Below are 22886 nucleotides of genomic sequence, written 5' to 3' on the forward strand. Positions count from 1 at the left end.
AGATGACATTCTGGCACTGGCAGTTGTAATGAAGTGGTGCTAATTTTCAGTTCTGTGATGATTTGTGATAAATTAAGTAGAATTTCAGATTCTCAAAACTCAGAAGAGCGTAATAGAGCAAATTTCTCCATTCTCCATCTTTTTTCTTTCTCTATGGACACAAGGAGTCTGTCACTTTTAATAACTACCACCTCCTACGCTTATGCCTTATGTTTCATGTCCCCTCAATCCAACTGAGAGGAAGAACTCAATACCTGAAAAACATCCTTGATATCTCATCCATTATTTTATTATTTCAACAAATTTATTGAGAACCTACTACTTGCCAGGCACTGTATGAGGCACAAAAAATACAAAGTTGAACAATGACACAAAAACACAATTCCTGTCCTCATGGAGTTTACAATCTGGAGAGTCTACATTAATCAAACAAATATATATAAAATTACAAAGGTGTTCAACATTAAGTAGAGGTCATGTGATAATGTAATTTTTTTCTTACTCTGAAAAAAATTAGGGAATGCTTCCCTGAGGAAGTAGTGAATGAGCTGAGATCTGAAAGACAAATAGGATGCCTTCACATCACAAGAAGTGATGAAGGCATTTCAAGCAAAAGAATAGCATGAACAAAGGTTCCTTTGGTGGAAGAAGCACTTTAATTCTCACTAATTTCAGATATTTAAAATGCAATAAGAGTCAAATACAAAGTAAGTGAAATAAGGAGCACAATGAAACTAAGAAGTAATAATAGCTAACTTCTCTTAAATGCTTTTAAGGTGATGTGCCAGTCACTGCTTTCATGTTTTTGAGGTATTAACTCTTTCAATGTTCAGAATTATAAATAGCAGCCCTAATAATTGATAACATAGGTAACATAAAATATTTTTGTTCCCATCTAGGGTTAGGTGAGTTACCTTGATTAAAATTGCACTTAAAAAAAAAAGAGAGAGAAATCTGCCTGCAGTATAAAAATGAATCAGAAAGGTCAGGGTAGCTTAGGAAGACCAATTAGGAGGCTATAGAAGTAACTGCAGGCAAAAAGTGCTAATGTTAGCTTAGACCAGAAAAGTGGTAAATGAAGAGAAGTAGACAAATTTACTAGGCAAAATGAAAGGATGTGGTAATGAATTGATTGGGGGGGGGCGGTGCATGGTTAGAGAGACAAAGTTCTAGGTTACTAACTTAGGAACCACTGTGATGGTGGAACCTTAGATTGGATACATTAATAAAAACTTAAAGAGGAATATTTAACCCTTGTATTGACAAGTACTGAATAAAAATAACCACAATAAAAACCCAAAAGAAGTTTCTGATTAATTTTGTCATATATTTGCCTGCAATCATATAAAGCTATTCTTACATGGCTTAAATAATAATGTTTCAGTACAACACGGTGATCTTCTGAATTCTACAATGAGAAAAGATAAAAATACAACACCAAGCATATGTTTTTCGCATATATGAAATTTAAAAGAAAAACACTAATATAATTTTCTTCCCCTGATTACTAACATCTCTGCTAGGGATTTAGCAAAGACAAGGCAACTTTAATTTTAATTTGTGGTCATTTAAAAACTCTGATAAGTTTATTACAGGTTGATTCTTATATTTCTCATACAGCAAAAAAGATTGAGACTAACTTAAACAAAATTCTCCCCTTGTTTTTCAAGTAGTTTGTTTTTATATACACACACATCTTTTAAAAGCATTATATTCATCTTAAAAAAAAAAAAAGATAAAAGACCAATAAGTGATTCCTTTCCCTACCTCTGGAAAAATATGTGAAATAAGGAATAAGGTTAAATAAAAACATATAATTGGGATTTCAGTGAAAAGAGCAGGTTATTAATTGTGATTTCAGTCATTTGTTCTTTCTGAGCCATAAGGTCTTTATTAAACTTTTAAAATGTAAATAACACCTACCTCACAGGCTTGTTGTGGGAATTATACAATGTTTTTGGAAATGATTTATGAATTTTAAATCTCTATAAAAATAGTAATCACTATAAATTTTTAAAAATCTAACAAAGCATATAGAATATTCAGCTTCATATTATTTATTATCTCTACTGTTTATATGATTTTCTTGAGATGGCCAAATAAATTGAAAATAAGAAAAACATTCAGGATCTATAACAGTAATTAATTATAATACATCATAAATTTAAAGTTCATATGGAGCAAATATGTCAAATCTGAAAACCACTGCAAGTTCTAGAGAAGTTCATGTACCATCACCTTGCTTTTCTATAACAGAGACTGCTTTTGTTGAATATATACCTATAGATCAAAAGTACTCTACTAAGGATATAAGCTATACATTCAAAATATTTAATTAGACCTTTGCTTTTAATCTAAAACTATACAATAGTTTTAGATTAAAATGGTTTAACATGATTACTAAAATACTCTGAGGTAAAATAATAACAGTTTAACTTGTTCTTTGCTATATCCTTAGCTCGCAAAACACGGCCTGTATTTTTAAATAATGTTAATGAAAATGGACATTAAAGACAAAAAAAAAAAAGGCCAGTACCATTTTCAATAAAATATAAAATCACTCTAACACTTAATGTAAAATGAAACGTATTTCCTTCCAAGTATTTAGATATAGGAATGGCTATGTAAGTCATGCCAACAAGCAAAGCACCATAAAGTATCCTCATGTGGTTGAAAATTTGAAATTTTTCAAGTAACTTAAACAAAGAGCAGTCCAGCTGTTTCAGTTCCATCTTGCATATATTTATGTTTAAGAATGTGAATTTAAAATAGACCCCACTTAGTTTAATTTTACCCGAAATATATTTTAAATTGTTAAAAGCCTCTGTTTCTTAAATACTCATAAACTTTTATTTCATAATGCATGATTGAGACTCTCTCTCATGTTGGTTTCAACCTTAACAACCCTAGAAAATAGAATTCAAAATTTACCAGTTATTCTTTTTTCAATATATAAGTCACATAGAACTTTAATCAAAACTAGCATTATAAATTCAACATGTGCAAACAACCACCTGTTAAGATACTGTAGGAATGGTATGAAATCATTTTATGTATGTGAAAAGAAAATTCTCTGAAAACATTACCCTCCTTAAATAGAGGAAAGATGAAGATAAAGAAATAATATAAACAGTATTAATTAAAATTCTTATAGTTACAAATGCTGCCAAATTTAGCAGGATAGTTAAATTACTCTTTGACATCTAACAATACATGTTTAAAGGAATGTACAAATAATGCTTTTTAAATCAGTTGGCCATATACTCTCATGCTTTGCTTTTTTATAGTTTGTGCTTTTTATTTTAACATTTGTACCATCTTCTTTGTTGAAAACTATAGCTTCAACTTATACAGCATACCCATCACTTAAAATGATTCTTTTTCACATTTTAAAGTTACCTCCTACGTTCCGTAGGGTGATGATTTTCCAGAGTTTTCAAACCTAGCAATTAGATAATTTACTAATTTGATTGGACTTTTTTTTTTACAGTAATAGTTATAGATTTAAGTACATAATTTTAGTAACACTTAAAATGTAAGCCTCCTTTTATTTTACATTAGCCCTAAAAGCATCTGAATCTCTGTAAATAATAGTAAATTATTAACAAAGTGATAAATAAATCCAGCAATCTGTGAGAACACAATAGTTTTTCATTTTTCTTTTTTAAAAATGTCTATAATGTAATATCAAAATTAGGAAATGACATCTTCTATTCATGAGGCATAGAATTCATCTTACAGTATGCATTGACTTCCCTATATCACACCAGTTTAAAAGAGGGTTAAACCCTAAAACACAAAACAACCAAAAGATTGTAATGCCCATACCTAGCATTTTCTAAACTGGTTTTGGAATAGTCACCACTTCATCACATTCTATTTCATTTTATTGTCTTTTCATGAAAAGGAAAGTTTCCCATTAATTGGTAACATCATATTATAAATATAACCTCCACACTCCAAAGCTATAACTTGAGTTTCTGGCTGCCACTCCTGATATTCAACTGATGGAGAAGAGCATCTTTTTCTAAGTGAGCCTCTGCAAGAGCCATTTTAGCTTTAGCCAATTCTTGTTTAAGTGATTCATTCTCTTCCATGAGCTGAAATGATAAATTTGGAAAATAAGAAAATGTAACCATTTTCAGGAAATACAGACTATTTATACAGTATCTAAAGGTGTGACCCACAAGTCAGCAACAGTATCCAATGCTGGTGAGGGTGCACTTAAGCTGAAAATTGCTCTGAGAAGTTATTTGGAAACACATACCAAGCACTTAAAACGTCCTTAAGTTTTGACCCAGCAATTTAAAACACGAATTAACTCTAAGTTCCAAATCTAATAGTGATTTTGTTTAATTTCAATTTCCCTTAAGATGCCGCTGACCTCACCCCTCCTTGCTAAGCCTCTCTCCTCTTTCACCTTTTATGTCACAGGTATTTCTTGTTTACCCCGCTCTACCTATGGACTTTTCATCTTTCCCTCTGATGTTTAAGAACTCTTAAATTTTTTGCATTCTATTAAAGTCCAGAATTGGTTGCCTTCTCTTATCACTTGAGTCACTCTCTTAGACGTTCTCTTCTACTCCTGTGGCTCCCACAATTATGTATAATTTGATATAGGGCAAGTCTCTCTTGAGCTCCAGACCCACATTCTGAAGATCTCACTGGACATTTTCATCTAGATGTCAATAGGTCTTCTCTTATTAAGACTCAGTTCAATCCTCTTAGAACCATTCCCTAATCTCTAATGAAGAAAATGTGATAAAACCTTCTCCACGGGAAAAAGCATTTACACAGATACATTAAAATATATGCATTCAACTTCAAAGAGTTCTCAGATTTCTTTTAGCTGCAGCTTAAGAATGCCTGTCTCACAGACCAAATTGGGTATTTTATCATACTTTCCTAAACTCCAGTACATACAACACATGTATGCTGTGACTACTGTTTACACACTTCTACTTTCCCATTCAATTTTGAGTTTCTCAATAGGGAGTGGTATTCTCTTCCAATTCTATATCCTTAGCTTAGAGCTGACATCTAACAAATCCTGCTAAATAGATGAATAAACTCATTCTGTAGTTTCATCATAGAGAATTAAAACTCTGCTGGATAGAATTTCATAACAGCAAAAAATAAGAAGCAACTCAAATATTAACAAATGTTAAGAGTAACCTTTAGAAATGATAATATAGCCAAGCCCATATTAATCTGCCATTAACAATAAATATGAAGCATTGACTATACTTCAATAAATATAAAATAAAATAGATGAAGCATATGCAGCAATATGGAAAACATTTGTTAAACAACGTTAAGCAAAAAGTACAGTATATATAAGTGTGAAAGTGTTAGTCCATCAGTCATTATCAGACTCTGCGACCCCATGGACTGTAGCCCACCAGGCTCCTCTATCCATGGAGTTCTCCAGGCAAGAATACTGGAGTGGGTTGCCATTTCCTTCTCCAGGGGATCTTCCCAACCCAGGGATTAAACCTGGGTTTCCCTTACTGCAGGCAGATTCTCTACCACCTGAGTCACGAGGGAAGCCCCACAGCATATATACTAGGATAGCAATTGTTTAGAAAAATTATGGAAAGAGACTGAGAGGAAAAATTTTAAAAATACAGCACTATAGGAGGTTACAATATGTCAGAGCTGTTTTAAAATATTTTTCCAAAGTTCTGAAATATTATGATACTTTTGTAACTTAAAAATAAGACATCAAAATGAATATATCCTCCAATTAGCCTTGGCAGATGCCAGAAATGGCACTCTCCCACATTTCCCCCTTTATCTTCTATTAGACTACAACTTCTGTGAAGGCTGGGAATGGCCATACCTTGCTCAACACTGTATCAACTAACTGCCTAATACATAACAAGCACTCAACAAACGTGATTTAAGTAAGTAAATGAATAATGCCTAATAATTACGTTAATTGCTGAACTGAATGAGTATGAACTAGGTTTCCCATTACCTGTTCCCTAGTAAAGTCAAAAGAGCACTCAGGAAAGTTGGCTGACTGCAAAGGCCAAGGAACTTCTGGGCTCGTCTGAGTGGCTTGAGTGACACTGTGTTTTTTCTTCAGATCACACGTTCCACTGGTATGTAGCACTGAATCACTTTTGACATTTTCTTCCAAATCATTTCTAGTGTTAAGTATCTGAGAATCTAATCAAACAAATAAAATATTCAGATAACATTTCTAAATACTTGATAAATCTTAAGTTCTCTTGTGAAAACCTAATTTAAAATGAGTATGTCATAGTAAGAAGACATTATTATGAAACAAAAAACAATAAAGTCAAATAAAGAAAAAGCTCATTCATTGGAAAGATTAACAAACTCAAAATCAAAAGCTCATCTGTTGAAAAGAAGAATAAAATTGAAAAAAACCTTATATAGACCAAAAAATAAAAGATAAAAAGAAAAAAATTAGTAGAATCAGAAATCAAAGAAGGGACATTATTATTGTCCCTTTAACAGAAATAAAAATAATTATATAGGAATACTGTGAAAAATTGTAGACCAATAAATTAGATAACTTAGATGAGGTAGAAAAACTTCTACAAAGACACAAACTACCAAAACAGACTCAATAAGAAACAGACTAAATCAGTAATCAAAAACAAAACAAAAATATATTCAGAGAAAAGCCCAGGCCCAGATATGGCTTCAACAGTAAATTCTACCAAACATTAAAAGAATTAATACCAAATCTTTATAAACTCTTCCAAAAAATAGAAGAGGAGGAGCATTTTTTAACTCACTCTATAAAACCAGTATTACCCTGATTCCAAAACCAAAGAAATCATAAAAAAGTAAACTAAAATCAATATACTTAATATAAATGAATACAAAAACCCTCAATAAACATTAGCAAACTGAACCCAGCAATATAATAAAAATAACTATAGACCATGGCCAAGTGAGATTTACCCCAGGAGTGCAAGATTGATTTAACATTCAAGAAATAAATTAATGTAGTACATCACATTACTGTCATTTTCAATTCACATACAAAAGACTCAGAATGCTTGGTTCACAGTCCATTCATGTTATCATTCAGTGTCCCATGGGCTGTAATGTAGTACATCACATTAACACAACAGGTAGCCACATGGTCATCTCAACAGATGCAGAAAAAAAATATTTGACAAAATCCAGTACTTTCTCATGATAAAAACAGCAAACCAGGAATAGAAGTTCCTCAATCTGTTCAAGGAAATTTTCAAAAATTCCACAGCTAATATCACACTTAATGGTAAAAGACTGGATGTTTTTCCCCTAATATTGGGAATAAGACAAGGACGTTTTCTCTCAATACTTTTACTCAACACTGTCCCAGAGGTCCCACCCAAGGTAATTAGGCAAGAAAAGGAAATAAAAGGCATCCAGATTAGCAAGGAAGAAGTGAAACTATCTCCATTCACAGATGACATGATCTTGTACATAGGAAAAAAAAAAATAAGAGAATCCACTAAAAACTCGCAGAGCTAATGAACAAGCTTAGCAAGTCTGCAGGATATATGATCAATATACAAAAATTAATTGTTTTTCTAAGCACTTGCAATGAATAATTCAAAATTAGATTAAGAAAACAGTTCCATTTAAAATGTTATCCAAAAGACAGGAAATATTTTTACAAATCAACATTTTTTCTAACTTTTTGGATCACAGAGAGTCAGAGCATTTAGGTTCCAAGTGAACAGAAGCCCAAGTCAAACTTGTTTTTAAACGAGGAAATGTATTTGTTTCCATAATTGTAGCATCAAAGTGATGGTGCTTCAGGTATGGACAGATATTGGAATTCATATGATGTCCTCAGGAGTGTCGTTTTAGGAACCTGACTCTATCTACTTCTCAGGTCCACTTCTCTCTTCTTCTGCATTAGTCCAGTCATATGATGGCAAACGTAACCTCTGGTGACCAAACAAGTAAGTTTTACAGCCTGTGACCCCTTCGCTCTCAGTGTCATTTTCAATTCACACACAAAAGACTCAGAATGCTTGGTTCACAGTCCATTCATGTTATCATTCAGCGTCCCATGGGCTGAAATCTTTTGATTGGTCCACCTGGGTCCCTTTCCCACTTTAGGGACAGGGCCATATGATTGTCAGGTTCAACCAAAACCACACTTAACTGTCATGACAGAGAGGTAGTTCATCAAACCAAATTATATTAAGAAGACAGAAGAGTAATATCTGTTCAACATAATTTTTCCCCTTAAAAACATTCCCAGAAGGTGTCAGCTAGGTCAAAGAACAAAAATACTTTTTAAAGCTTTTGTTCATATTGCCAAATTACCCTTCATAATGATTCTAATAATTTTACCCCAATTTTTGATGTATCGAAATAGTTTTATCTACATGGGTAAATGTCACTGAATTGAGTTTTGGTCTGTTCTTGAATTCATATTACAGAAGTCTCAAATCAGAAACTACTTTTTACAATATTGTCCTGTACTGATTATATTTTAAGTAATATTAGTTAGAAAAAATACATAAGAACTGTTGTACTGGGTCAGACTAGCATACCATTCAGCTTGGTAGGGATTATAAGGGAAATCCTGAAGTGCTACGCCATGGCAAAGTCAAATCCTCTACTCTTTCAAACTCAAAAAACTCGTAAGACCCCTAAAATTTGACTTGATTATGAGTTTATCATATACTTTTGGCTTTCAAGCTTAGAAGAGCAAAACCCTTCTTTTAAATGAAATCTGATATAGAATGCTAATATAAAGTGAAAACAAAAAAACAGCCGTTATATAGGCTGTAGTGAGGAAAACAGGGTCCAAAGCTCATTCTATTTAGCCTAAATATCTCACCACTCACGGGATCCTAAGAATAATGAAAAACTACTGACCAAAACAACTCTGAAATCCATTTTATTTCAAATGTTGGGAGGTGAAATGAGGAGAGAAAAGGGGAGGGGAAAGAAAGAAGAGAATAGGAAGAAATATGGAAAGAGGAAAAGAAATGATTTGGAGAAAAAGGGAGGAGAGATTTAGAAAGAGAAGAAAGAATGAGCATGGCAAAAAAGGAGAGGGAGGCAGATGTAACTGGAGATAAAAAGGGAGAGTTAACTGTGAATCTGTTTCTGTTCTGCACATCCATTCACTTGTAGTACCATTTAGATTCCACATGTAAGTTAAATCAGATAGTATTTCTTTTTCTCTGACTTACTTCACTAAGCTTAATATTTTCCAAGTCCACCCATGTTGCTGCAGATAGCAAAATTCATTCATCAGTTGAGCTCAGTTCAGTTCAGTCGCTCAGTCGTGTCCGACTCTTTGTGACCCCATGAATTCATTCACGGGTATATGAAATTACCTGTTTGCTAAATTCAAATTTATATTTACATATATGTGTGTGTGTATATAGATACTGGGTTGGCTAAAAAGTTTATTTGGGTTTTTCCATAACATCTTATACACACACAGAGAGAGAGAGAGGTATGTTAAAGTTTCTCTATGACAGTAGTATCTAAATATGCTATGATTCCATTTTTCTTTATTTCAAACAGCTATCTTTTATACATTTTCAGTTATGCTGTTACATGGATACATACATTTCTTATGACTAAGCTACGTTTTAGGAAATCTTTTATCAATATAAAATTTCTCTCTGAGGCCAATGACTTTAACAGGCACCTCACAAAAGAAAATAAACAGATGGCAAATCAGCATATGAAAAGATGTTGTACATAATATGTCATCAGGGAAATGCAAATTAAAACAACAGCATACCACTACACACCTATTTAGAATGGCCAAAATACAGAACATTGACAACACCAAATGTAAACACAGACAGAGCAACAAGAATTCTCATTTACTGCTGGTGAGAATGTACAATGGTACGGTCACTTTCTTCCAAAACTAAACATCCTCTTGACCATGAGACCCACCAGTCACACTCCTTTGTATTTACTCATAAGGCGCTGAAAACTTATGTCCACACAATTCTTTACAGCAATTTTATTCTGATTGCCAAAATAAGGAACCAATCAAGATGTCCTACAGTAGGTGAAATAAATTGTGTTACATCAGACAATAGAATATTATTCAGCAGTAACAGGAAATGAGCTAGTAAGCCTCAAAAAGATATGGAGAAACCTTAAATTATATTACTTAGTAAAACAAGCCAATCTGAGAAGGCAACATACTGTTATGACTCAGATCTGACTCTGGGTATCTCTTTAAGGTAGAGCTGATAAGATTTTAGGAAGAAACACAAACTGGAATCAAGATTGCTGGGAGAAATATCAATAACCTCAGATATGCAGATGACACCACCCTTATGGCAGAAAGTGAAGAGGAACTAAAAAGCCTCTTGATGAAGGTGAAGGTGGAGAGTGAAAAAGTTGGCTTAAAGCTCAACATTCAGAAAACGAAGATCATGGCTTCTGGTCCCATCACTTCATGGGAAATAGATGGGGAAACAGTGGCTGACTTTATTTTTGGGGGCTCCAAAATCACTGCAGATGGTGACTGCAGCCATGAAATTAAAAGACGCTTACTCCTTGGAAGGAAAGTTATGACCAACCTAGACAGCATATTCAAAAGCAGAGACATTACTTTGCCAACAAAGGTTCGTCTAGTCAAGGCTATGGTTTTTCCTGTGGTCATGTATGGATGTGAGAGTTGGACTGTGAAGAAAGCTGAGCGTCGAAGAATTGATGCTTTTGAACTGTGGTGTTGGAGAAGACTCTTGAGAGTCCCTTGGACTGCAAGGAGATCCCACCAGTCCATTCTGAAGGAGATCAGTCCTGGGATTTCCTTGGAAGGAATGATGCTAAAGCTGAAACTCCAGTACTTTGGCCACCTCATGAGAAGAGTTGACTCATTGGAAAAGACTCTGATGCTGGGAGGGATTGGGGGCAAGAGGAGAAGGGGACGACAGAGGATGAGATGGCTGGATGGCATCACTGACTCGATGGACGTGAGTCTGAGTGAACTCCGGGAGTTGGTGATGGACAGGGAGGCCTGGTGTGCTGCGATTCATGGGGTCGCAAAGAGTCAGACACGACTGAGCAACTGATCTGATCTGATCTGATTATTTTTTACTTCAAAGATGAGGTTTTTAATTTTTAACGATTTCTAAGTAGAGTATGAGGGAGAAGGCAATGGCACCCACTCCAGTACTCTCACTTGGAAAATCCCATGGACAGAGGAGCCTGGTAGGCTGCAGTCCATGGGGTCACAAAGAGTCAGACATGACTGAGCAACTTCACTTTTCACTTTCATGCATTGGAGAAGGAAATGGAAACCCACTCCACTGTGCTTGCCTGGAGAATCCCAGGGACGGGGGAGCCTGGTGGGCTGCCGTCTATGGGGTCGCACAGAGTCGGACGCGACTGAAGTGACTTAGTAGCAGCAAGTACAGTATGAAAAGGCAAAATGATAGGATACTGAAAGAGGAACTCCCCAGTTTGGTAGATGCCCAATATGCTACTGGAGATCAGTGGAGAAATAACTCCAGAAAGAATGAAGGGATGGAGCCAAAGCAAAAACAATACCCAGTTGTGGATGTGACTGGTGATAGAAACAAGGTCCAATGCTGTAAAGAGCAATATTGCATAGGAACCTGGAATGTTAGGTCCATGAATCAAGGCAAACTGGAAGTGGTCAAACAGGAGATGGCAAGAGTCAATGTCTACATTCTAGGAATCATGAACTAAAGAGGACTGGAATGGGAGAATTTAAATCAGACGACCATTATATCTACCACTGTGGGCAGGAAACCCTTAGAAGAAATGGAGTAGCCATCATGGTCAACAAAAGAGTCTGAAATGCAGTACTTGGATGCAATCTCAAAAACAACAGAATCATCTCTGTTCGTTTCCAAGGCAAACCATTCAATATCACAGTAATCCAAGTCTATGCCCCAACAAGTAATGCTGAAGAACCTGAAGTTGAATGGTTCTATGAAGACCTGCAAGACCTTTTAGAACTAACACCCAAAAAAGATGTCCTTTTCATTATAGGGGACCAGAATGCAAAAGCAGGAAGTCAAGAAACACCTGGAGCAACAGGCAAATTTGGCCTTGGAATACAGAATGAAGCAGGGCAAAGACTAATAGAGTTTTGCCAAGAGAACACACTGGTCATAGCAAACACCCTCTTCCAACAACACAAGAGAAGACTCTACACGTGAACGTCACCAGATGGTCAACACCGAAATCAGACTGATTATATTCTTTGCAGACAAAGATGGAGAAGCTCTATACAGTCAGCAAAAACAAGACCGGGAGCTAACTGTGGTTCAGATCATGAACTCCTTATTGCCAAATTCAGACTTACATTGAAGAAAGGAGGGAAAACCACCAGACCATTCAGGTATGACCTAAATCAAATCCCTTATGATTATATAGTGGAAGTGAGACATAGATTTAAGGGACTAGATCTGATAGAGTGCCTGATGAACTATGGACTGAGGTTCGTGACATTGTACAGGAGACAGGGATCAAGACCATTCCCATGGAAAAGAAATGCAAAAAAGCAAAATGGCTGTCTGGGGAGGCCTTACAAATAGCTGTGAAAAGAAGAGAAGCGAAAAGCAAAGGAGAAAAGGAAAGATATAAGCATACGAATGCATAGTTCCAAAGAATAGCAAGAAGAGATAAGAAAGCCTTCCTCAGAGATCAATGCAAAGAAATAGAGGAAAACAACAGAATGGGATAGACTAGAGATCTCTTCAAGAAAATCAGAGATACCAAAGGAACATTTCATGCAAAGATGGGCTCGATAAAGGACAGAAATGGTATGGACCTAACAGAAGCAGAAGATATTAAGAAAAGGTGGCAAGAATACACAGAAGAATGTACAATAAGATTTTCATGACCAAGATAATCACAATGGTGTGATCACTCACCTAGAGCCAGACATCCTGGAATGTGAAGTCAAGTGGGCCTTAGAAAGCATCACTACGAACAAAGCTAGTGGAGGTGATGGAATTCCAGTTGAGCTATTTCAAATCCTGAAAGATGATGCTGTCAAAGTGCTGCACTGAATATGCCAACAAATTTGGAAAACTCAGCAGTGGCCACAGGACTAGAAAAGGTCAGTTTTCAGTCTAATCCCAAAGAAAGGCAATGCCAAAGAATGCTCAAACTGCTGCACAATTGCACTCATCTCACACGCTAGTAAAGTAATGCTCAAAATTCTCCAAGCTAGGCTTCAACAATATGTGAACTGTAAACTTCCAGATGTTCAAGTGGTTTTAGAAAAGGCAGAGGAACCAGAGATCAAATTGCCAATATCCGCTGGATCATCAAAAAAGCAAGAGAGTTCCAGAAAAACATCTATTTCTGCTGTATTGACTATGCCAAAGCCTTTGACTGTGTGGAGCACAATAAACTGTGGAAAATTCTGAAAGAGATGGGAATCCCAGACCACCTGATCTGCCTCTTGAGAAACCGGTATGCAGGTCAGGAAGCAACAGTTAGAACTGGACATGGAACAACAGACTGGTTCCAAATTGGAAAAGGAGTTTGTCAAGGCTGTATACTGTCACCCTGCTTATTTAATTTATATGCAGAGTACATCATGAGAAATGCTGGACTGGAAGAAGCACAAGCTGGAATCAAGATTGCCGGGAGAAATATCAATAACCTCAGATATGCAGATGACACCACCTTTATGGCAGACAGTGAAGAGGAACTAAAAAGCCTCCTGATGAAAGTGAAAGAGAAGAGTGAAAAAGTTGGCTTAAAGCTCAACATTCAGAAAACGAAGGTCATGGCATACGGTCCCATCACTTCATGGGAAATAGATGGGGAAACAGTGGAAACAGTGTCAGACTTTATTTTGGGGGGCTCCAAAATCACTGCAGATGGTGACTGCAACCATGAAATTAGAAGACGCTTACTCCTTGGCAGGAAAGTTATGACCAACCTATATAGCATATGCAATAGCAGAGACATTACTTTACCAACAAAGGTCCATCTAGTCAAGGCTATGGTTTTTCCTGTGGTCATGTATGGATGTGAGAGTTGGACTGTGAAGAAAGCTGAGCACCAAAGAATTGATGCTTTTGAACTGTGGTGTTGGAGAAGACTCTTGAGAGTCCCTTGGACTGCAAGGAGATCCAACCAGTCCATTCTAAAGGAGATCAATCCTGGGATTTCTTTGGAAGGAATGATGCTAAAGCTGAAACTCCAGTACTGTGGCCACCTCAGGCGAAGAGCTGACTCATTGGAAAAGACTCTGATGCTGGGAGGGATTGAGGGTAGGAGGAGAAGGGGACGACAGAGGATGAGATGGCTGGATGGCATCACCGACTCAATGGACGTGAGTTTGAGTGAACTGTGGGAGTTGGTGATGGACAGGGAGGCCTGGCGTGCTGCAATTCATGGGGTCGCAAAGAGTTGGACGCCTTTGAGTGACTGAACTGAAGCAGTTATTTTCCATAAATGCTTTTTCATGTTTAATTTAAAATCCTATCATCTCTTTGAGGATATTAATTATATTTCTTTAAAAGTCTCAACTTTTCTTCAGTACTCTGAAGTACTAGAACACTCTGTTCTGCTTTCTTACAAGATAAGACTTGAAGTTTGGAGATCTTAAAAGTATCTGGGAGCAACAGCCACACAGCAAGCCTATCTTCTCACACCAAAGCTATCTTCGCCTGAGCTTTTATCAGTAATGAGGCTGCCGTTTTAATCTTTTTTGGTATGACTTCTATGTTTGCTGTAGCTGTTCCCCAACTTCAGAGAGGAAGACTCTTCAATCAAGGGTTCCCCAGAAACTGATTCCACCTCAGCAATAGTTGTCTCATGGTTTTTGGCTACAGAGTTTTCTAGTTTGCCTCTTTTCAGTCCCTCACATTTCACCCTCAATTAATAAAGTGAAATTTAGAACACCTAAGTCTACCAATTCAAGCTCTTTCCACACTACCTTATAAGACATAGTCCTTACATTAGAGACCTTAAAAATCTTATTAGGATGGAGATACAGAAGTTAAGCAGAACTAAATACACAGTAATATACTATAAAGTAACTAATGTGTGGCAAATAAGTACTAAAGAATTTTAAGAAGTCACATGAGGTTATGTAGAAGGGTTCACTGAAAAGTAGAAGCATGAATTAACCCAGGAAGGATTTCATTCAAAACACATTTGTAGAATAGATACTAATCAATTGTAGATGAGTTATTTCTGAGGTAGAAGCTCATAGATGGATGATATTTTATCACAAGGTACTAAGTGTCCCTCAATCATCTACTACTACATACATACATAAATATAAAATAGTATATAAAAAGTACAAGTCAAAAAAATAATCAGCATGTAAACAATTTCAAATTTCAGTAGGTGTTCACTTAAACTGTTTTCGTATATACCTCTGATATGAAAAGAGCCATCATCATTTCTCTCTACCACGAGATGATCAATATGAACAGTCACAGGAGCTGGTTCAAGGGATATTGTACTACTACGAGGACTGTCATCCTACGGGAAAGAGAAATAGTATTGGCATGTTGCTACTGAAGTAAAAGATAAAATCAATCATTTTCAATTAATCATTTTCTTAAACACTACTTCTGCCAAAAATATTTTAATGAGTTAGAAATATATCTTTAATATGCTTTAGTTGATAGAGAAAATTCCCCATTCTATTTTGATATTTTCTAATTTCTAAGAAGAATCTCTACACCATCACCACAAGGACCAACAAGTTCATATTGTTAGGCATGAATCAAAGTCCAGTTGGCTAAATGAACATTTATAAAATGAAAATATAAAAATATTTGTTAACATACTTTTAAATTTATTTTTGTGTTAGAAACTTGTATTTTCATGGGCATCACTGTTGCAACTGTTTCATCTTCCAAAAAATGTTGAATATTCATAAGAGAAGACACAAGAAACTCAGTGCTGAAGTTTTCTATATGGCATTGCAGAAATCCATTCTTTTCTGCAAGCAAAGAGTGTATTACAGCACCAGGCCCACTTTCAAATCTCAGAGTAATCTCAGGAGAGGATTTAGAATGAATTACAGCTTTATGGTCTGAACCTATGAAAAAAGAACAAATAAAAATTGTAACTTTGTATTACAACTCAAAAATGTCACTCTCAATTATTTGTCATTAACAGGTCACTGTCACTTTGAATAGTATTAAAGCAATACTAGATTAAAATTTTAATATGTATTCTTAATTTAAATGATATTTACAGTTCATATGTAACACATGGCTTCCCAGGTCACTGAGTGCTAAAGATTCTGCCTGCCAATGCAGGAGCCCCAGGAGATTAGAGTTAGATCCCTGAAAGGGATCAGAAGATCCCCTGGAAGAAAACATGGCGACCCCTACCAACATTCTTGCTGGGATAATTCCATGAACAGAGGAGTCTGGCAGGTTACAGTCCATTTGGGTTGCAAAGAGTTGGATATAACTGAGTAATATAACATATATTCAATCCTAATTTCCCTAATTTCCATTTTTATAGACAATCTTCTACTGCAATAATGCTGTCTATATTTTTTATTTGTTTGTAACATGCAAAAACATGCCACAATATAAATCTGACATGATTCATAACTCAGGTATTTTGAGTGTCTGAGTGTGTACATGTCTATACATTTATAATATAACAGACAATTGCGATGAAGAAATAGTCATGGCATTTAAAGTGACTTAAGCCACTTCTTAAGAAGTGACAAAAGCCTCAAGTTTTGTTTGTTTTTTTTATGAATATCAAGCCCTTAAATAACTGGAAAGGAAAATAGAGAAGACCTCATTAAAATGTTACTGTTGAATTACAATCTTAAAACTACATTTATACCAAAGGAAATACAGATATGTTTATGTTTATATTTATATTTACTTATGCTTTGGCCTTTTTCCCAAAAAGAATTTGAGGTGGATTACACAGCTATAAGGACTCAAGTTCAAAAAATGTTGTTTAATTTCAATAAAACACCCATAGAACAGCTTTAAAAATAAAAGTTCCTAGTGGAACTACTTAAGTGAATCAGCCCTCATGGTAAATAAATATTTTTATTTGACATTATCTAGCTTCAAAAAGAATAAGAGGCAACACACACATGGCACAATCAGAATTAAAAAATAAGCAGGTAATGGAAAAGTAAAGATAGGTGGTACAATTACTAACTCAAAATACATTATTTAAATTTCTGAGCCAAAGATAGACCAAAAATAGCTTTCTAATAGCAAAGGGAAAATACAGTCAGTTTCACAATTCATAGAACCCATGAGATAAAAACAAACTGTTCTGGAAAGGTGAAGCTATTTCATTTATTGAGGTTCCAAGTTATCTGTCCCATGGGCCCATATAAGAAGACCCCACTAATCAAATTCATGATGAAAAGATGTTTATTTTCCCTCAGTATGTATGTGAATACTTTAGTCTTACAGAAGTCAAATGTATACATATTTATGAAAGGGAGAAGGGAGAAAGAAATTAAAGATAGGTATGTTTATGCACCAAGGATAGATCTCCTTACACACAACAAAGTGGAGAGTTGTTTTAAAACTTTTATTTCAGATAAAAAATGACATTTAATTAATGCTAGCACTACTTGCTAAGATTCAAAATAAATAGTATAGATATCAGAAGAGTTCAAAAGGACTCCCAGGGACTTCTCCTGGTGGTCCACTGGATAACACTTGCCAGAGGCCAGGTTCCATCCCAGATCAGAGAATATGAGCCACATGGTGTGGACAAAAAGCAAAAAAAAAAACCTCTCAACAATTAAGAACTCATGTATTTTTAATTTTTTAAAATAGAAGGTAAAAGAAATGGACACAAATTCATAATGGTTAATGTTCTTTCCTGTACCAAGAAAACCAAGAGTTAACTAACTTGTCTATTTAACAGTAAGAACAATTCAAAACAAACAACTTGGTAGTTGTGATTTTATTTTGCCTTTTATCTATCTATATTATAACTACATATGTCTATCTACACACACACACACGGACACACAGATATACTCACTCCAGGGACCTGAGAGCCATAAATCATTTCGAACAAAAAAAGTATTTAGAGCAGAGATAAAACAAAATCACTCCTCCCTACTACCTCTTACGCCATGAAACTTTAAAAAGGCTTCCCATTAAAGGGATCCAAACTCTACACATTATTATAGAAAAACTAAAACAAAACCAAAAAGAACTTTATAATTTTAACTGTTTATGTCAGAGTGACAGTGTATATAAACTGCAGATCAAATTACAATCATTGTTCACATGGTTTATTAATGTCTTAAAAGTTCAAGCTAAACTAGTTTTTTCTCCTTTTCCCTTTATTCTCTTTCCCTTTCCTTTCTTTCTTGTTATTTTATTTTTAAACCAAGACAGCTGTAAAAAATAATAAGGTATTAGATAGCACTGCCTGTATAACCCCTACATACAAGGCATTTCAAAATAATTTCTACAGTTAGAAACAAGGTGAAACAAAGCAAATCAGTTCAGTTCAGTCACTGGAGAGTCTTTTCCAATGAGTCAACTCTTCACATGAGGCGGCCAAGGTACTGGAGTTTCAGCGTTTGCATCATTCCTTCCAAAGAACACCCAGGACTGATCTCCTTTAGAATGGACAGGTTGGATATCCTTGCAGTCCAAGGGACTCTGAAGAGTCTTCTCCAACACCACAGTTCAAAAGCATCAATTCTTCGGCGCTCAGCTTTCTTCACAGTCCAACTCTCACATCCATACATGACTACTGGAAAAACCATAGCCTTTTCTTTGGAAGGAATGATGCTAAAGCTGAAACTTCAGTACTTTGGTCACCTCATGCGAAGAGTTGACTCATTGGAAAAGACTCTGATGCTGGGAGGGATTGGGGGCAAGAGGAGAAGGGGATGACAGAGGATGAGATGGCTGGATGGCATCACTGACTCGATGGACGTGAGTCTGAGTGAACTCCGGGAGTTGGTGATGGACAGGGAGGCCTGGCGTGCTGCGATTCATGGGGTCGCAAAGAGTCAGACACGACTGAGCGACTGATCTGATCTGATCTGACTAGATGGACCTTTGTTGGCAAAGTAATGTCTCTGCTTTTCAATATGCTATCTAGGTTGGTCATAACTTTCCTGCCAAGGAGTAAGCGTCTTCTAATTTCATGGCTGCAATCACCATCTGCAGTGATTTTGAGCCCCAAAAAATAAAGTCTGACACTGTTTCCACTGTTTCCCCATCTATTTCCCATGAAGTGATGGGACCAGATGCCATGATTTTCGTTTTCTGAATGTTGAGCTTTAAGCCAACTTTTTCACTCTTCTCTTTCACTTTCATCAAGAGGTTTTTGAGTTCCTCTTCACTGTCTGCCATAAGGGTGGTGTCATCTGCATATCTGAGGTTATTGATATTTCTCCTGGCAATCTTGATTCCAGCTTGTGCTTCTTCCAGTCCAGCGTTTCTCATGATGTACTCTGCATAGAAGTTAAATAAGTAGGGTGATGATATACAGCCTTGACAAACTCCTTTTCCGATTTGGAACCAGTCTGTTGTTCCATGTCTAGTTCTAACTGTTGCTTCCTGACCTGCATACAGGTTTCTCAAGAGGCAGGTTAGGTAGTCTGGGATTCCCATCTCTTCCAGAATTTTCCACAGTTTATTGTGATCCACACAGTCAAAGGCTTTGGCATAGTCAATAAAGCAGAATTCATGTTTTTCTGGAACTCTCTTGCTTTTTCCATGATCCAGCGGATGCTGGTAACAAGGACATGGTAATAAGTGGGTATAAAGCAAAAAACTGTGCAAAATAGTGTTTGGTTGGGTATAGAACAGGGTTTAGCTTTTGAAATTTTACATTCCATCTTTTTTTGTTGTTTTTTCATCTACTATAAAATCTTTCCAACTATATACATTGAATACTTAGCTTCTTTCATTTTGTATGCTATTGGGATTGACATTTCCTAAAACGAAATTCTTGAATTACGTTTTAGGAAACACATTGTAAACTGCAAGGCCTACAGATAGAAAAAATCAGGAGGTAATTTTCTTCTATGATGCTGGTTTATAGACAAATGGCACATTTACCTACAGTTCCCAGGATGTGAAGTGATAGTATGTTTGTTTGATATCATGCAGGATTGCATGTATTTCAACATGTGTTATATCAGATATAGCATTCTGTATATGTAGCAAAGAAAAATATTATAGCTCAGTGACTTTTCAAAAGATTTAAAAAACTGAACACTGTCATTTAAATTTCTCAGTATAATTGTTTTAATAAATTCATGTCTTTAAATGACTGAAAACTATGAGTGATAATTCCATATAAAGCTTGAAAAAGGAATGATTTAATGTGGTATTCCTCATCATACACTGCATGTTTTATTGCTTATATCCCTCTGTATCTAAGAGAATGTGTTGATCTTAAAATGAAAACCCATAAGAACAGGATACATGATTTTATCAAATATCAAGTACCACACCAAACTCAGGAAATACTTGCTTATAAGCAAGATAATGGAAAATAAAGCAAGATAATTCAACATTCAAAAAACTAAGATCATGGCATCTGGTCCCATCATTTCATGGCAAACAGATGGGGAAACAATGGAAACAGTGGCAGACTTTATTTTCTTGGTGAGAGAGTCATTTCCTAAGCAGGTTGATAAGACAACTAGGGGTCCCCAAGGAGAGAGGGGTCTGGAATTCTCAAGGAGGAAGAAAGGACAAGCCTTTTTTTTCCCCTCTACATTCCTTAGGATTCTGTATCCTGCCTGAGGATAGTCTCTGGATTAAACCTTCTGGCTAATCCTGTTATTTTAAAATGTAAATTATGGGAGTAGGTCTATGTAACAATAATGTATCCTGCCTGAGGACAGTCTCTGGATTAAACCTTCTGGCTAATTCTGTTATCTTAAAATGTAAATTATTGGAGTAGGTCTGGTAAGGTCTTTACAACCTCCAGACTTTCTTTGGATTCATTGGAGAGTATATAACTCCATTGCTAATACTAGCAAGGGGGTACTCTTTCTGCCCCCTTCTGATGCCTATGTCAGAAGCTTTCTCTATCTCCTTTATACTTTAATAAAACTTTATTACACAAAAGCTCTGAGCAATCAAGCCTCATCTCTGGCCCTAGATTGAATTCTTCTCCTCTGGAGGCCAAGAATCCCGACGTCTTTTCGAGGTTCAGCAACAACCTTTCACTGGGCTCCAAAATCACTATGGATGGTGACTGCAGCCATGAAATTAAAAGACACTTGCTCCTTGGAAGAAAAGCTATGACAAACATAGACAGTGCATTGAAAAGCAAACACATTACTTGGCCGACAAAGGTTCATCTAGTCAAAGCTATAGTTTTTCCAGTAGTCAGGTACAGATGTGAGAGTTGGACCACAAAGAAGGCTGAGCACCAAAGAACTGATGCTTTTGAACTGTAGTGTTGGAGAAGACTCTTGAGAGTCCCTTGGACTGCAAGGAGATCCAACCAGTCAATCTTAAAGGAAATCAATCCTAATTATTCATTGGAAGGACTGATGATGAAGCTGAAACTCCAATACTTTGGCCACCTCATGCAAAGAGTTGATTCACTGGAAAAGACCCTGATGCTGGGAGGGATTGGGGGCAGGAGGAGAAGGGGATGACAGAGGATGAGATGGCTGGATGGCATCACCGACTCAATGGACATGAGTTTGGGTGAACTCCGGGAGTTGGTGATGGACAGGGAGGCCTGGCGTGCTGCAATTCATGGGGTCGTAAAGAGTTGGACACGACTGAGCGACTGAACTGAACTGAAGGGGTGGAGTTTGAAATAGTAATCAGGTCTTCCCATGTTAAAAGAATATTTTGATCCTATTCAGATATAACCAGTAGAAAGTCATCATTATCTCCTTGAAAATTTAATCAATATCTACTTGAAATGATGGAGCTCTTGGCTTAAAAAAGAAAACAAGCTTAAATCACACTGAAGTCTTACCTACTGGACGATGACTAAGGTAATGCCGTAGACTGATATTGCCTAACTGATCTGGTATCACTTGGTCCACTTGAAGACAGATTTCCGTATCTTCACCTCGGATGTCAATTTCCGCATTAACACCAGTAATTTTAAATACCACAATTGACATCTAATAAGGATTGCATAAATAATATTAGTATACCAAATAATTCAAAACAGAGTTTAGGGAAAACACAGGAAACTACTATAACCTCTAAAAAATACAACTATGACTAATAAAAATATATTTGTGACCAACTGAAAGCAGTTATTATATTACAGTGATAAACTTCCACTTCCTTTCTTTCTGCTCAGTCAAGAGAATTGTTTTAGGTCACCAAGATTAAATATATGATGGTTTTGTTACATATTTTTCATTAGCTTTTCACTAAAAGCTGAACACATTTTCTAAGGCATCCATAAGAATACTTTATTAGGTGAAGAGGGCTTAAAATAAACCAGTAACATATTTCTTTTGTAGACAGCCCCTCATAAGGACTGACTACCATCCTTACTATCAAACTTTTTCACAGTAGATTTAATCAAATTAAAATAAAGGTCAAAACATAGAGAATGGAAAAAAGATAGAACCTTTCCTCTTCAACACAATTTTTTTTTAAAAATTTAGAAAAATGAAATTCAGAGAATAATAATTCAGTAAGAGTGAAGGAAAAATTTCAAGAGTAGGAAGAGCAAAGTAAATTACCCACAATTTCAATTATTTTTACATATCAATGCTCATAAATGGGTACATATTGAATATGAGATAAAGTTGGTGGCATTTCTCTTCATAGAATGTCTCTGAAAAGATTACCAGGTCATCATGACTTTCTTGAGCACCCTCTGAATTTGTACTGATGGCGTCTGGAGAGGTTTCACCATAATTCTGTAGGTTTGCACTGGCATTTGTCTGACCAGCTGGGCTCTGGTAATTTGTAGTTGAATTCTTTTTAATACCTGAA

General features: G+C 35.9%; 1 protein-coding gene across 3 annotated transcripts in view; it reads right to left on the bottom strand.

Moving 5' to 3' along the window:
• Positions 1–267: 267 nt before the first annotated feature.
• Positions 268–22886, bottom strand: part of BLTP3B (bridge-like lipid transfer protein family member 3B) — a 93472-nt gene continuing 70853 nt past the window's right edge. For all 3 annotated transcript variants that reach the window (XM_061417015.1, XM_061417014.1, XM_061417017.1), the window contains 6 exons: positions 22739–22881; positions 21904–22054; positions 15768–16021; positions 15348–15456; positions 5981–6174; positions 268–4100 (listed from right to left, as the gene is read on the bottom strand). In XM_061417015.1, coding sequence (XP_061272999.1) covers positions 3966–4100; positions 5981–6174; positions 15348–15456; positions 15768–16021; positions 21904–22054; positions 22739–22881 — 986 coding nt within the window. In that variant the 3' untranslated portion in view covers positions 268–3965. The remainder of the gene's footprint in view (positions 4101–5980; positions 6175–15347; positions 15457–15767; positions 16022–21903; positions 22055–22738; positions 22882–22886) is intronic.

Source organism: Bos javanicus, chromosome 5 (genome assembly GCF_032452875.1).
Source record: "Bos javanicus breed banteng chromosome 5, ARS-OSU_banteng_1.0, whole genome shotgun sequence".
Lineage (NCBI taxonomy): Eukaryota > Metazoa > Chordata > Mammalia > Artiodactyla > Bovidae > Bos > Bos javanicus.